The sequence below is a fragment of the Tarenaya hassleriana genome, unplaced genomic scaffold, assembly GCF_000463585.1.
Source record: "Tarenaya hassleriana unplaced genomic scaffold, ASM46358v1 Cleome6, whole genome shotgun sequence".
Classification (NCBI taxonomy): Eukaryota; Viridiplantae; Streptophyta; class Magnoliopsida; order Brassicales; family Cleomaceae; genus Tarenaya; species Tarenaya hassleriana.
Genome location: NW_010968505.1, coordinates 2,804,815 through 2,817,667, shown reverse-complemented (window position 1 = coordinate 2,817,667; position 12,853 = coordinate 2,804,815). Strand labels below are relative to the sequence as shown.

The window sequence follows — 12,853 nt, the reverse complement described above, 5'->3', positions numbered from 1 at the left end:
CAACTGAAGGGAGATTACATTTTCATGGAGAGTTTTTTAAGATGTATATTCAGATTCATCATACGTTTGGTTTGTTTATGGTAAAGATAGGGATGTTGATAATATGTCAAAGGAGACACAAGAGAGATGTGAGGGAGCATTGGTGCTTGAATTGGGTGTTGCCGGTTTAGTGAACACGGTTAAGGTCTTGTGAATTATGATAAATTCTGGCCGGGAAGGTGAACCAGGTCGGGGAGAATAAATAATTTTCAAGTTTGAGAAGGTAATTTATGTCAAAAACAATCTAAAAATATTAAAAGAAAACAAACGGGAAACAAGTCGATATGTCCGAGTGGTTAAGGAGACAGACTCGAAATCTGTTGGGCTTTGCCTGCGCAGGTTCGAATCCTGCTGTCGACGTTTCTCTTTTCCATTTCTCTTTAAATGAAAATTGATTTCTTTCTCTCTTTCTTTATTTATCCTTTTGTAAATATTGTGACAAAAAAAAAAAAACGAATCCATGGTCATTATTTAATATGAATGCTACGAGTCAAATCAAACAACTTCAAAATCTTATATATATGGCTGTCTGAATTCTTTTATTGGTATGCGAACGAAAGGGACTAGGCTAGTCGTGTCATTCAGTATACACGCATGTATATGTATACACACACATGACACATGTTTTTTTTTGTATATTAAATATATATATATATATATGTACATATAACATTGTCACATATTAATCCTTTCTTCCTCTTCCTCGTCTTCACCTTTGCACTTCCCATAAGCTCGACTACAGTGAACAAAATACAAAACGTTGATCACACAAAGACCCGATATAACCCAATAGTAGTAGTCCAAGTGTCCACTGTTGATGTCGCCGGAGACCCAGCTCCCTCCGCGGCCGTCTCCGGTGAGGGAGTCTACGGCGGAGACGAACCATCCGGAGATGAGACTCGCCGCCGCCATGCTGAGGCCGAAGAGAGTGGTGGCGATGCTGGACATCGTCTTCGGAAGCTCCCCGTAGAAGAACTCGTTCTGAGCTATGGCGTTCAGAGCCTCCGCCACTCCGGACAGGACCATGTACGGAAGCAGCCACGTCGCCGACATCTCCTTACAGTCGTCGGTCTTGTCCGGACAATGCTAGGGAAATGAGAAGAATAAAAAAACGTGACCTTGAACTCTTGAGTGGCTAGATATATAGTCGAGAGCTTTTATGTGAATTGAACGTTTTATGTCCGCGATTTTGATGGATAGATGTTAATTACATTTGGCATTAAGAGAAAGAGAGAGGAAATACTTAAAACTTGGAAAGATAACACACATAATTACCCTAATGCTAGATGATATATATACATGTATATTTACAATGACATTCCTACTATATTAAAGTTTTCCAGTAACGATTAAGGTTTAAATCCCACTAGATCAACCTATAATCCAAGTTTGATTAAGCTTTGCGGCCTATTTTTTTTTTTTTTTGATAATCCGGAAGTTCACCGGGCCTTTGACCCGACTACATCTCCCAGAGGATCGGGAAAGCCCAGGTGAATGCTCATTCTCACGTTTGGGTTTGAACCCAGGGTGAGAGCGTGTTTTACATGTTCTCTCACCGTTATGCCACCCAAACTTGGGTTACGCTTAACTGCGGATTTCGGATGGGATACGGTGCCTAAATATATATGTTACATGAATACTATTGATCATTAGATAAACTATTTGTAGAGTTAACTAGTATATATTTTCCGGGCGACATAATACGGTTTATATATATATATAGTATCAAATATAAATTTAGATCATATATATGAAGTGAAGTATGTACCTTTGTTTTCCTCCTAAAGTACTCCACGGTCGCCAAAGCCGCCATGGACATAACAGAGATCACGAGTCCAGTCCCCATTCTCTGCATCAGTCCCAACCGAAACGGCTTTCTCCGAATCCTCGACCCTATCGGAACGATAACACGGTCATAGATAGCGAGAAAAATAACGAACGATATGATCATGAAGACACCGTAGGATCCGGCCGGGATTTGGAACCCAGGGATGGCGGTTTGACGGTCCATGGACTTGGCTTGGAGAACGACGAAAGAGCCTTGAGAAGTGGTCATGCATAGAGCGATGCCTGTGGACCATACGGGCAGAACTCGGACGAGAGATTTGAGATCTTCCACTTGTTGAACGGTGCAGAGGTTCCATGGATTACGTGGTATTCCCGTTAGGGTTAGATCTTGTTGGGGGTTACTTAAGACGCAAGCTTTGTTCAAGAACCTAGACATAGAAAGAGAGAGGGGGATGAAATATGAAAGGTTGACGCATGTACACTTGCAGATGTGTGTATATATATCAACAAATATATGCACCTGTATGCGTACATATACGTAGACATACATATACAGACATAAGCCAGTGTGTGTATGCATGTGCATAAAGCTACTGATTATACGACTGCATGCACACGCGCATTGACATTCTAAACGTAACTTAACTTAAGCATACGAGCTTGTAGGCATGAGTCAATACATTTCAGTACTTGCATTATACGTATATGCACATATATATATATATATATATAGATGTAGATGTATATACCTCAATTTGTCGCTTGGGATCAATAGAGAAGAACCCTTTTGGTGATGATAAGATATTCGATTCTCGGACGCTAAATCGATACGTCGACGGTTTCTGAAAGCAGAGACGACAACCTGAGCAAGTCCGGCGACCAAACCGGAATCACCCTTCGCCTTAACATAAAACGGCGAAGCCGCAAAGAACAAAACGACGGACAAAGCCATCATCGCCACGGGGACTCCGAACCCTACTTTCCAACCGAAACTCGTCTGAATGTAGACAAGACATGTCTGGGAGATGAAGGAGGCGACCATGATGGAGATGTAGTACCAGTTGAAGAGGCTTTCTAGAGCTGACCTGGCAATGCTGCCGCCGGCGGAGATCTTGTCTCTGTCGTCCTCGGCGGCGGGTTTGAGCTGGTCGGCGGCGAAGGCTAGGCAGGAGGATCTGATTCCCCCGGCGCCGACGGCGGTGAGGGCAAAAGAGGAATAAAGGAGAAAAAGTTGATCCGGTGTTGTGGATTGGCATGTTGGCGTGGTGGATTTGTCGCATTGTGGTCTTGCTTGCGGAAATAATGTGGTTGACCATAATAAAAGCATACCCTGTAAAATAAATATCTTTTAAAATATAATAGAACTGTGTGCGCAAAAAAAAAAAAAAGATAGTGTAAATGTTATTCATATATGTGTACACATATTGGACCACCCAATTACAAAACTTTATCACGTGGAAATTAATATTAAAGAATATCCTTATAAATATCCATAATATCATATTCCAGAAATGCTTCCACCAGACAAAATAAAAATAATTGAGAAATACGAATAAACCATTGGCAACTGGCAAGACATATTTAGGAAAATTGTTGAAATGTAAGCAAACATTAATTTCCCTTTTACATAATATTGATGATAACGTACAATATAAATTATTTTTTATTAATCACCAAATCAAAATTCATATAGATCGTACTAATTAATGGCGTGTTTCCCTTTTATAATGCGAGTTTGTTTTTGGCGAGCTAGGAAAAAAATATGTTCAATGTTGTTATATATCCACGCAGCTTTCACTAAAATTAATTTTAATTAATTAAATTTATTCATATAAATTTAATGAAAATATTAAATATATAGATGAGTATTTTAATAAAATAAAACCAATATTTTTTATTTTTCTCGTTTATTATTAATATTCAATAATAAATTTTCTAGATTAACGTAAACAAGATGGTTTGGTTAAATCTTTGGTATCATTTTTTTTTTTTTTGGATTTGGCTCCATCCGATTCATTTTTAAACGAGTGAGGAAACAACACTTGGACCTGACTCCTGAACCAAACGAACCCACTTGATAATAACCAGATAAAAAATAATAAATTAATTAAAAAAATCTAAAAAAATTCCGACACGCGAGCTAGCTCGTTGATCGATCTAACCCGCCGCTTACGACGGAAAAAACGAGTCAGCTGAACCCCGACTCGGTTTTATAAAAATGAGCCGGTTGTGAGTTCTGACTCGCTTCACGCCCCTAAATGAAACCAATGTTTACAGAGATATATAGAGAGAGTTTTTAAAAATACCAAGAGGCTAATGGAGGAGCCGAGGCCGACGACGAGAAAGCGACCGGAGTAACAATCAGAGAGGAAAGCGCCGAGGAGAGGGAAGAAGTTGGTGGCGGCCGACCAGAGGAAGAGAGCGTTGGCCGCCTCCGCCGCCCCCATTCCGTACTCCCTCGTCATGTACACTATCATGTTCGGTATCACCCCGTAATACGCCACTTTCTCCAATGCCTGATTCCCTGTTTTTGTCCAACCAAAAACAAAATGTCATTTAATTAATCATGTTTACATTTTATCTGATATAAAACTAGTAATTATGATTTTTTTAAAAATGAATCTACAAATGAAAAAGGAATATATTGAATTGTGGAATCCAATATAGTTTTAGGGCATGGAAATTGTATAAAAATAAAACAATGTGTTCTATTTAATCAAAATACAACACAAACAAAAAACTCCTGAGATCCAATATAGAAAATATCACTATATATATATCTATAAGACTTTGTGTGATATGTATATATGTATATAAAGGGTACGTGTAGATACAAAATAAGAGCACGTACCTAAAATGAAAGGAATGGTCCGAAAGCCACCTTTCGGTGGCCGGAGACGGCGGAGAGGAGCTTTTCCGGCGAGAAGAGCCTCTTCCATATGTATGCCTTCAATCTTCGATTCCTCCTTCTCCGTTTGTTGTTTTTGTTTATTAATCGACTTTAATTTCTAGTTGTGGCATTCCTATTTATATGGTGATCATGTTGAGCATTTATTCTCTCTCTTTCTTTTTCCTTTTTTAGGGTTTTAGAAGCAGTGACGTTTTGGATTATTATATCTTCGTACATAAATTTATTGAGATATATAACACTAAAAACAACAATCAACAATGATGCCGGTGTTTAATATTCACAACTGTTCCTTTATTTAATTAATTAAATTAAATTAAATATAGAGAAAGAGACCGAGAGAGAGAGAGAGAGAGAGAGAGAGGTCGTCTTGCCCTTATTGTTTTGTTTCGTTTCGATGCAAGAATCTTTGGAGGGGAAACTAAAGAATATTGTACGCTTTGCTCTACTATGCAATCATGGACATACTTAATTATCATATTCTATGGTTTTTTTTGTGTAATTATAAGTTAATTAACAATTTTTTTGTATTGTATCCATATATCTTGATAAAGCTTCTCATTTCTCCATTAAATAAGTACAAGATAAATAGAAAGCAGAAATAATGATGATGGTGATGATGATGATGATGATGTTGAGCAGTAGTTTTGACCTAGTAAATAGATAACTAAGTAAAAGAAAAATATCTTCTTCTCCAAAGCACGTAGTTACTATTTATCTCACATTCACTTTGATTTTTTTTTTTTGTCTTCAAAAATAATTATTTTCAGACATAAAAATATTTTTTTTTTCAAAAATATCCTCTTAATAAATGCGTATTTGATCATTTCATCTTAGTTCAGGTCGGTCCAAAGAAATGCGTGACATAAGATTAGAATAATGCGACTAAAACAAATACCAAAAATCTTTTCAGGACCACAAATCAACAAATGTCACACACTTATTTCTTATTTATATATTGGCGACTTTTTCAATATTGGATTGGAAAATCGTTACTCGTCGTCATCCCTCAGAATTTTTTAATTCTATGGAAAAAAATTATAATATGATTTCCGGTTACCTTCTGCACAAATATGTTGTTTTATTTGTCATGGAAGATAACGTGGTTTAATTCGGTTATTTAAAATCAAACCGAATTTAATAAATATAAAATTATATACGAATAAACTATAAATGTATATATTTAGAATAAAATAAATTGAAAGAAATTGTGGAATGAATGTTATTTTATTAAGATTTTGAATCCTGATAATTCTATAGAATCTAAATCAAACCAAATATTAAAAAATGAATAGTTCTAATATTTATAAAATAAAAAATTGGATTAAAAGATAATCCAATAGAAAAACAATCAAAAAGTAAAACATCACCCTAAACGGAAACTAACCTCTTTTTTCATTATGTTATACACCGATTTGGGAAAAAAAAAAAAGGTGTGTGGATCATAAATCTATATTTGTAGAAGGCCCATAGGCCCAATACTCGGCCCATTAAAAAGCCTCAGAGAATTTGCGTTCTGATTAAACGCACTTAAAAATCGTGATGCTCAGAGATCTAACCGAATACCTCAATCACTGATCTTCATTTCCAAGGTAATTGGAATCTCCATTGTTATATATATATATAATATCAGTTAATATTTCACTACCCGTAGTTTTAATACATGTATATATATAATCTATAGAAACTTTAAAAATATTTAATAACCGTATGAAATTTTGGACCGACGGCTCTTCAAAGCTCTTGGTAATTAGTGATAAGATAGTTTCGTATTGTAGTAGTACGTCTAGGTGGAATACTTTATTTATACTATATGAAAGCTACATACCGTATTTATACTATGGTCGACCGTATAAAAACTCTCACATATCTAATACAAAAAAACGATTTCCAACATATAAAGGCCATCACATATCATATCAATAAAAAAAAGGTCGTTATAATAGTCGTTAGAATTCCGTTGATCTTCATTGGAATTCGCTTGTTTATTTTTCTTTGGTAGTGTATAAGTACGTAAAAAAATCAGGTATAAAAGAAAAATACTACAAATTCGATAGAGCATGACAAGTTTGACAAATCGATATATTTCGCGATATAAAATTAATTGGCCTCCATTTAATGGGAAAAAAGGGGAACAATTGGATTTTATCTTTTATTTCATGAGATTCGACACTGAATTATATGTCTAATTTGGATAGTTCAACCGGTGAAAAGAGATGCAAAGCGTTCGTTCCGTCTCGAATTCGAGCTTTAAGTTTGGGAGAAAAATGTAATTTTAATCACGTGATTTGCTCTCTGTTCCGGAATTAGTTTGGATTTCGATCCAAGATATCGATTACCCAAAAAAACCTAGAATTAGATGGATATTACATTTTTTTTTTTATGTGTAGAATAGGTCCAATTATACTTGCGTCGTTCTAGAACATTTGTATGCTTCCGTCACCCCTTGCGTAAGCAGACCTTGCGTTCCTTTTTATTTCTTTACAACATTTGTTATAAAAAAAATCGATAAAATAAAATAAAATGTTGCAAGCCGCCGAAAAATGAAAAAAAAGGATGTGGTCCGAAATAACATAGAAGTTATTAGTAAATTACGGAAGAAACTTAAAATTAAAAATAATTCGGAATCATTGAGAGCAAAAATGGGTGTTCTATTCACGGATTCATAAATAGTGAGAATATATTATAGTGTGAACGCATATAGCAACACATGTATAGAATCAATATCATGTATATGTACACGAAACACATACATATATGTATATATGTATGTATATATACATGCATGCACACGTACGCTGCAGGTACATAAATTCTTAGTCATTGTTCATATATAAATCTCATTTATTTAATTTTTTTTTATAAAAATAATGGGTCCGTCGAAGGGCGTGTATATCCCAAGTGAAGCTTCTTAGTAACTACATGCTTGTGGAAAAAACAGCACACTTATGTAATGTCGACTCCACACACAGGCGTACACACACAACGAACCGTACGATTTAAATTTTGTTTATATATAATAACCAATCTATATATAGACGTCCATCAATTCTCGAATTCGCGTAACGATACTACACAAATTATACACGTACCCAATATAAACCATAATGGACCGACAACTTCAAGAAACCATAATCAAAGGAGACACCGAAGCCTTCCTCTCACTCCTCCACCAACATCCGCCGGAGATCATCGCCGCCGCCGCCGCCCCTCCCTCCGGGAACACAGTCCTCCACGTGGCAGCGCGTCTCGGCCATGTTGCCCTCGCGGCGGAGATCCTCCGTGTGTTCCCGGAGATGGCGACGGCGGAGAACCACCTGCTCGAGACGCCGTTTCATACGGCGGCGCGTGAGGGGCACGCGGAGTTGGTGAGGCTCCTAGCGGAGGCGGATCCCGACACGGTGGTTAAGGTAAACGGGTACGGGGAGAGTGCGGTGTTCATGGCGGCGGATAGAGGGAGGGTGGAGGTGGTTCGGTGGTTGTTGGGGCTCTGGCCATGGCTGTTGACTTTGGAGGTCGACGCGTTGACTTCGACCACGTCTACTACCACCTCTCTTCATGTTGCTGCTTCCAATGGGCATATCGGTAATTTCTCTTTGGTGCTTTTTCTCTTTCATTCGCATGGATTCACCATTTAACGTAGAAATTAGAATAGTTAGGGAAAATAATTTCGGTTTAGATTACGAAAACTTTCAATTTTTTAGAATTAAACCGATGAAAATAATTTCGGTTTAGATTACGAAAACCGATTACGCTGACGTGGCAGACAATATGTAAGCTGACTAGAATTTCCGAATGCCACCTCAGCAGTCAATCGCCGGAAACTGTTAGCGTCGTCAAATACCGCGTTGTTATTTGGGAAACAGAAATTGAGTATAAAATTTAATTTGGAAGTGAAGACTAGTTGTGTATTTATTTTAAATTTTTAAAATTTGTGTATTAATGCGGAATTTGATAACGAGTTTGTGTATATTTTTAAGCGTTTTTCCCGAATATTTATACGGCCGTAAAAACTATCATTTTAAAATTTTAAGTTTCTGAATATTAATTTTTAAAATATATTTTTTGAAGTTTTTCCAACATTATACGTCATTGTCTAATAGTTTAAAGTATGCCTTAGATATGTCATATTCATATACATATAGAAAATATATACGTGCTTGTTTATTTTTTACAATCGTATAACTAATTGTGGTTGCTATCTTATTATTAAAAACTAATATTTTTATTCTAACAAAAAGACATTTTTCCGAATTACATTTGTATTTTAAATATTTATGATTCAAATTTTTATGATATATTTCTTTTGTACATTTTCGCATTAATTACTACTTTCCAAATATATAATTCTGCTCGTAAATATATAAATATATAAATTTTTATTTTTTGTAAATGAAAACACGTTAATGCCTTCTGAGTAATCATTTTCCTAATTTCATTTAGATTGAAATTTCAACGAAATATTATTTATATATATATATATAAAGAATTTTCACTGAAAATACGGTCAGGCCCATAAACTCTAATTAATGCAAAAAAGTGATGTGGCCCTACTTTAGACTTGTTGTCGCTGCACTCCTCTTGTTCTCCGTTCCCACATTATAATTATTTTTTTCAGAAAAAATCATAAAAATATATGATGACACGAATAGTATATGAAATGTAAAAAATACACAAAATTACCAAAAATCTTTAACAAATGCATAAAATCTGTTTTTCATATCAATTGTTTTATATAAATAAATAAAAATTTAAAATTATTTCAAATTTTCATTCATATAACAATAACATAAACATATGAAATTTTTACTGGAATTTCAAAAATTATACAGATATGATATCTAAAAATTTAAAATATTGTATATGGATAAATAACATATTCCGATATCTAAACTCGAATTTTACATAAAAAAAGTTAGTATAAATTTTAATATCTATCAGTGATATTTTATATTTTTCAACAAAATGTAAAGATAATTTTATAATTTTTAATAAATATCGTATACAATTTTGGCTCACTTGGGAATTACACAACATTTCTATTTTTATTTTATAAAAAATAAATAGAAATGGTAAATATTGTATGCAATTTTATGATAGTATTTGTACTACTCTTATCATCCAAATTCGGATTCTAAGAAAAATTAGCATTAATGTGTTTAGATATTTGATTATGAGATCGAAATAATACGATAAGTATAAATTGAATAATTTTATCGACATTTGATAGATATTTTAGTTGTGACTAATCCCCAATATTTGCAATATACTATATTATTCCCATTGTTTAATAGTTTTATTATTTTTGCTAAAACCGGATAATATTAAAAAATCATTGTGTAAAATCCTAAATAATTAATGCATTTATATAAAAAAAATATGTATTGATTAAAATTGGTTTACAATTTTATATAACAATTATTTTATTATATTTTCTAAAAAATAACATTACTGTATTATACATTCACCCACACATATTAAAATGATTAAGAACACACAATCACACAAACATCTGTTCGGAGTCACCAATCTTTTTCCAAGACCGACGGTCGTGTTGCATGCATTTAGTTTATAACTATCAAATAATAATAATAATAATATTAATAATAATAAATCTAAACATATTTTGTATTTCCTTGTGAAAACCGAAACAGAAGTGGTGAAAGAGATCATAGAAATCAGACCAGACTTTGCCCACAAAAAGGACAAGAACGGGTTCACACCATTGCACTTGTCCTGCAGCAAGGGTCATCTCGAGATCACGAGAGAGCTTCTGCGGCTAGATTCCGACCTCTCCACCGTACAAGACGACCAAGGCCGTACGCCTCTACACTGGGCAGCCGTAAAAGGCCGAGTCGCCATCCTCGACGAGATCTTGTCGGCCAGTCTCGAGTCCACGGCCATCAGAACTTACAACGGAGAGACCGTGCTTCACCTCGGCGTGAAGAACAACCAGTACGAGGCTGTCAAGTATCTGGTCGAGAAGATTGACGTCACCCCTCTTATGAACCTTCAGGACAACGACGGGAACACCGTCTTGCATCTTGCAACCGTCGCTAAGCTAAACACTGTGAGTTAGTGCAAACGAAAACCTTTTATCTTTCGAAATGAAAATTAGGGGAATACTCGAGGTTCAGCCATTTGGATATCTAACATTTTAGTTGCTCGTCCATTTGACATGACAAATATAAGTTTGTTAGCTGGCGAGAATCCGACTCTCTTGCTTGAGTTCGGGTTTTGGTCGGAAATTTGCTTTGTGTTCTGCGGGTACCCGAAGCAGCGCGGGAGAGGGGAAAGACGTCAAACGAGACATGAGGGGAAGGTCGCTGATTTTTAGAATCAGGGTTAAAATGTTGTTTAATTTGGATATTTCGTTGTTTTATTACGAAGATTTGCGAAAAAGATCGAAATATAGGGTCCCGACGGAATCCGCTCGTCCCTCGGGTGCGTGTCTCTTCGGCCTTCGAATCTCGCCCTCTTCCACGGTTCCCCGCTTTCTTTTTCCCCACATTCTTTCCTCCCGACACTCCCTCTCATTCCTCGCATCCTTTCCTCTATGAGTCGGGGCAACCGAGTACCCGAACTCTCACTGCAATCCGCGGGTATCCGATCCTCGCTAAATCTAATCTGACCGAAAAACTCGACATCTGACCTGTTTTACCTAAAATCGTGTTCTTAAAACATTGTTTAGTTGAATAACAATTAATGTTCACTTCACCTTCTGGTCTTATATTATGCAGATGGTTGTTTACCTGCTTAAGCTTGACAAGCTCGGGCTCGATCTGAACGTGATAAACCGGAGGGGATTCACGGCACTCGACGTGATCGAGGCCGATGCCAGCAACTCGGGCACTCTTGTGATCTTACCTGCATTGTTAGAAACCGGAGCCAAGAGATGTGATCAATTGCCGCCAGCTGGTTCACCCGAAATCACTCAAGAACTACTCAGCCGTACCGTGCTACCTGTTCACCGGCCAAACGGGTTTCCCAACAGTCCGGCGAAGAATACCCGCCGGAAAAACCACCGGATGACACGCGAGAAGCACATAGAGCTCCAGAACGAAGGGTTGCGTAATGCAAGGAAGACGATCACCGTCGTGGCTGTGTTGATCGCCACGGTAACGTATTCCGGCGGAATAAACCCTCCCGGAGGTTTCAATCAGCAAACGGGGAAAACCCTAATGGGAAAGAAAGTCTCTTTCAAGGTTTTCATGGTCTGCAACATCATAGCCCTCTTCTTATCGCTCAGCATAGTTACGTTCTTGGTTAGCATCATACCATTCAAGAGAAGATCACTGATGAAGCTACTGACCATAACACATAAGGTGATGTGGGTTTCGATGTCGTTCATGGCGGTGGCATATATCGCGGGCGTATGGACGACATTGCCACACGGGCGAGGGACAATATGGGTGTTAGCGACATTGGTTGCTGTCGGAGGAGGATGTACAGTGGCGATATTTGCAGGTCTGGGAGTTCTGACAGCTCGGCATTGGGTAAAGAAATGGGAATGGAGGAGGAAAGTCAAAGATGGAAGCTCTAAAGGCAGCATTAGCAGTCTTGGGGAGATGCAGACGGGAAGAAGAGGAGGAAGCCATGAATCAAGCAACTCAGATATCGATAGCTCTGATCATGGATATCATCTGTATTAAAGATATATATATATATAGGAGTATGTATATGTGTGTGTATCAGTGTATGTATATGTATTCTTTGTGTTTACAGATTTCGATTTCGATCAGAAATATAGACAGTAACACAAAACAGTCAGATAACTTGTACTAGAAACTCTTCATGAAGAATGCAGATAAACTTGCAGTGGCACTGGCAGCATAACCCCCTTGTGAACAAAAAATGAATTCAAGACAAACCTAATTTCGATTAGATTTTAATTTATCTTTTTAATGGTGGGATTAAAAATAAAAAAATAAAAAAATAAAACAACCCGTATTAGTTTATTACAAATGTATGAAAAAAATTCCGGTTGGTTTTCAGGTTTTAATCATGAAAAGATTTATCCAAGAAAATGAAAATAGTAACTATTTTTACCCTTTTAAACATCTTTCATCGATAGTTGCTATTTATTCTTCATGCGACCATCGTTACATATTTTTATTT

At 36.4% G+C, this 12,853-nt stretch overlaps 2 protein-coding genes, 1 long non-coding RNA gene and 1 other non-coding gene across 4 annotated transcripts; 2 read left to right on the top strand and 2 right to left on the bottom strand.

Moving 5' to 3' along the window:
• The first annotated feature begins 317 nt into the window (after window positions 1-317).
• Window positions 318-399, top strand: TRNAS-CGA. Its single transcript has one exon. It is a non-coding gene; the product is annotated as a tRNA-Ser (tRNA).
• Window positions 400-549: 150 nt separating this feature from the next.
• Window positions 550-4,891, bottom strand: LOC104799198 (protein NRT1/ PTR FAMILY 1.3). The gene is made up of 5 exons (XM_010521590.2): window positions 4,679-4,891; window positions 4,134-4,351; window positions 2,577-3,157; window positions 1,808-2,255; window positions 550-1,125 (listed from the first exon to the last, which is right to left on the bottom strand). The coding sequence occupies exons 1-5, from the start codon at window positions 4,764-4,766 to the stop codon at window positions 715-717; spliced, it is 1,746 nt and encodes a 581-aa protein (XP_010519892.1). The 5' UTR covers window positions 4,767-4,891; the 3' UTR covers window positions 550-714.
• A 2,885-nt stretch (window positions 4,892-7,776) lies between these two features.
• On the top strand, window positions 7,777-12,457 carry LOC104799197 (ankyrin repeat-containing protein NPR4-like). Its single transcript, XM_010521589.2, has 3 exons — window positions 7,777-8,320; window positions 10,390-10,805; window positions 11,476-12,457. Exons 1-3 carry the CDS (start codon window positions 7,843-7,845, stop codon window positions 12,385-12,387), a joined length of 1,806 nt encoding a protein of 601 aa, XP_010519891.1. The 5' UTR covers window positions 7,777-7,842; the 3' UTR covers window positions 12,388-12,457.
• On the bottom strand, window positions 10,815-11,782 carry LOC104799196. Its single transcript, XR_769540.1, has 3 exons — window positions 11,691-11,782; window positions 11,488-11,602; window positions 10,815-11,396 (listed from the first exon to the last, which is right to left on the bottom strand). It is a non-coding gene; the product is annotated as an uncharacterized LOC104799196 (long non-coding RNA).
• Window positions 12,458-12,853: the final 396 nt, after the last annotated feature.

Bases quoted from the DNA above. Each gene is read 5' to 3' on its own strand.
- LOC104799198 (XM_010521590.2), bottom strand. From the start codon at position 4,766: ATGGAAGAGGCTCTTCTCGCCGGAAAAGCTCCTCTCCGCCGTCTCCGG. The intron at 4,352-4,678 runs GTACGTGCTCTT...GGACAAAAACAG, and splicing joins GACCATTCCTTTCATTTTAG to GGAATCAGGCATTGGAGAAA. The intron at 1,126-1,807 runs GTACATACTTCA...TCATTTCCCTAG, and splicing joins ACTTTAGGAGGAAAACAAAG to CATTGTCCGGACAAGACCGA.
- LOC104799197 (XM_010521589.2), top strand. From the start codon at position 7,843: ATGGACCGACAACTTCAAGAAACCATAATCAAAGGAGACACCGAAGCC. The intron at 8,321-10,389 runs GTAATTTCTCTT...AAACCGAAACAG, and splicing joins TGCTTCCAATGGGCATATCG to AAGTGGTGAAAGAGATCATA. The intron at 10,806-11,475 runs GTGAGTTAGTGC...TATATTATGCAG, and splicing joins CCGTCGCTAAGCTAAACACT to ATGGTTGTTTACCTGCTTAA.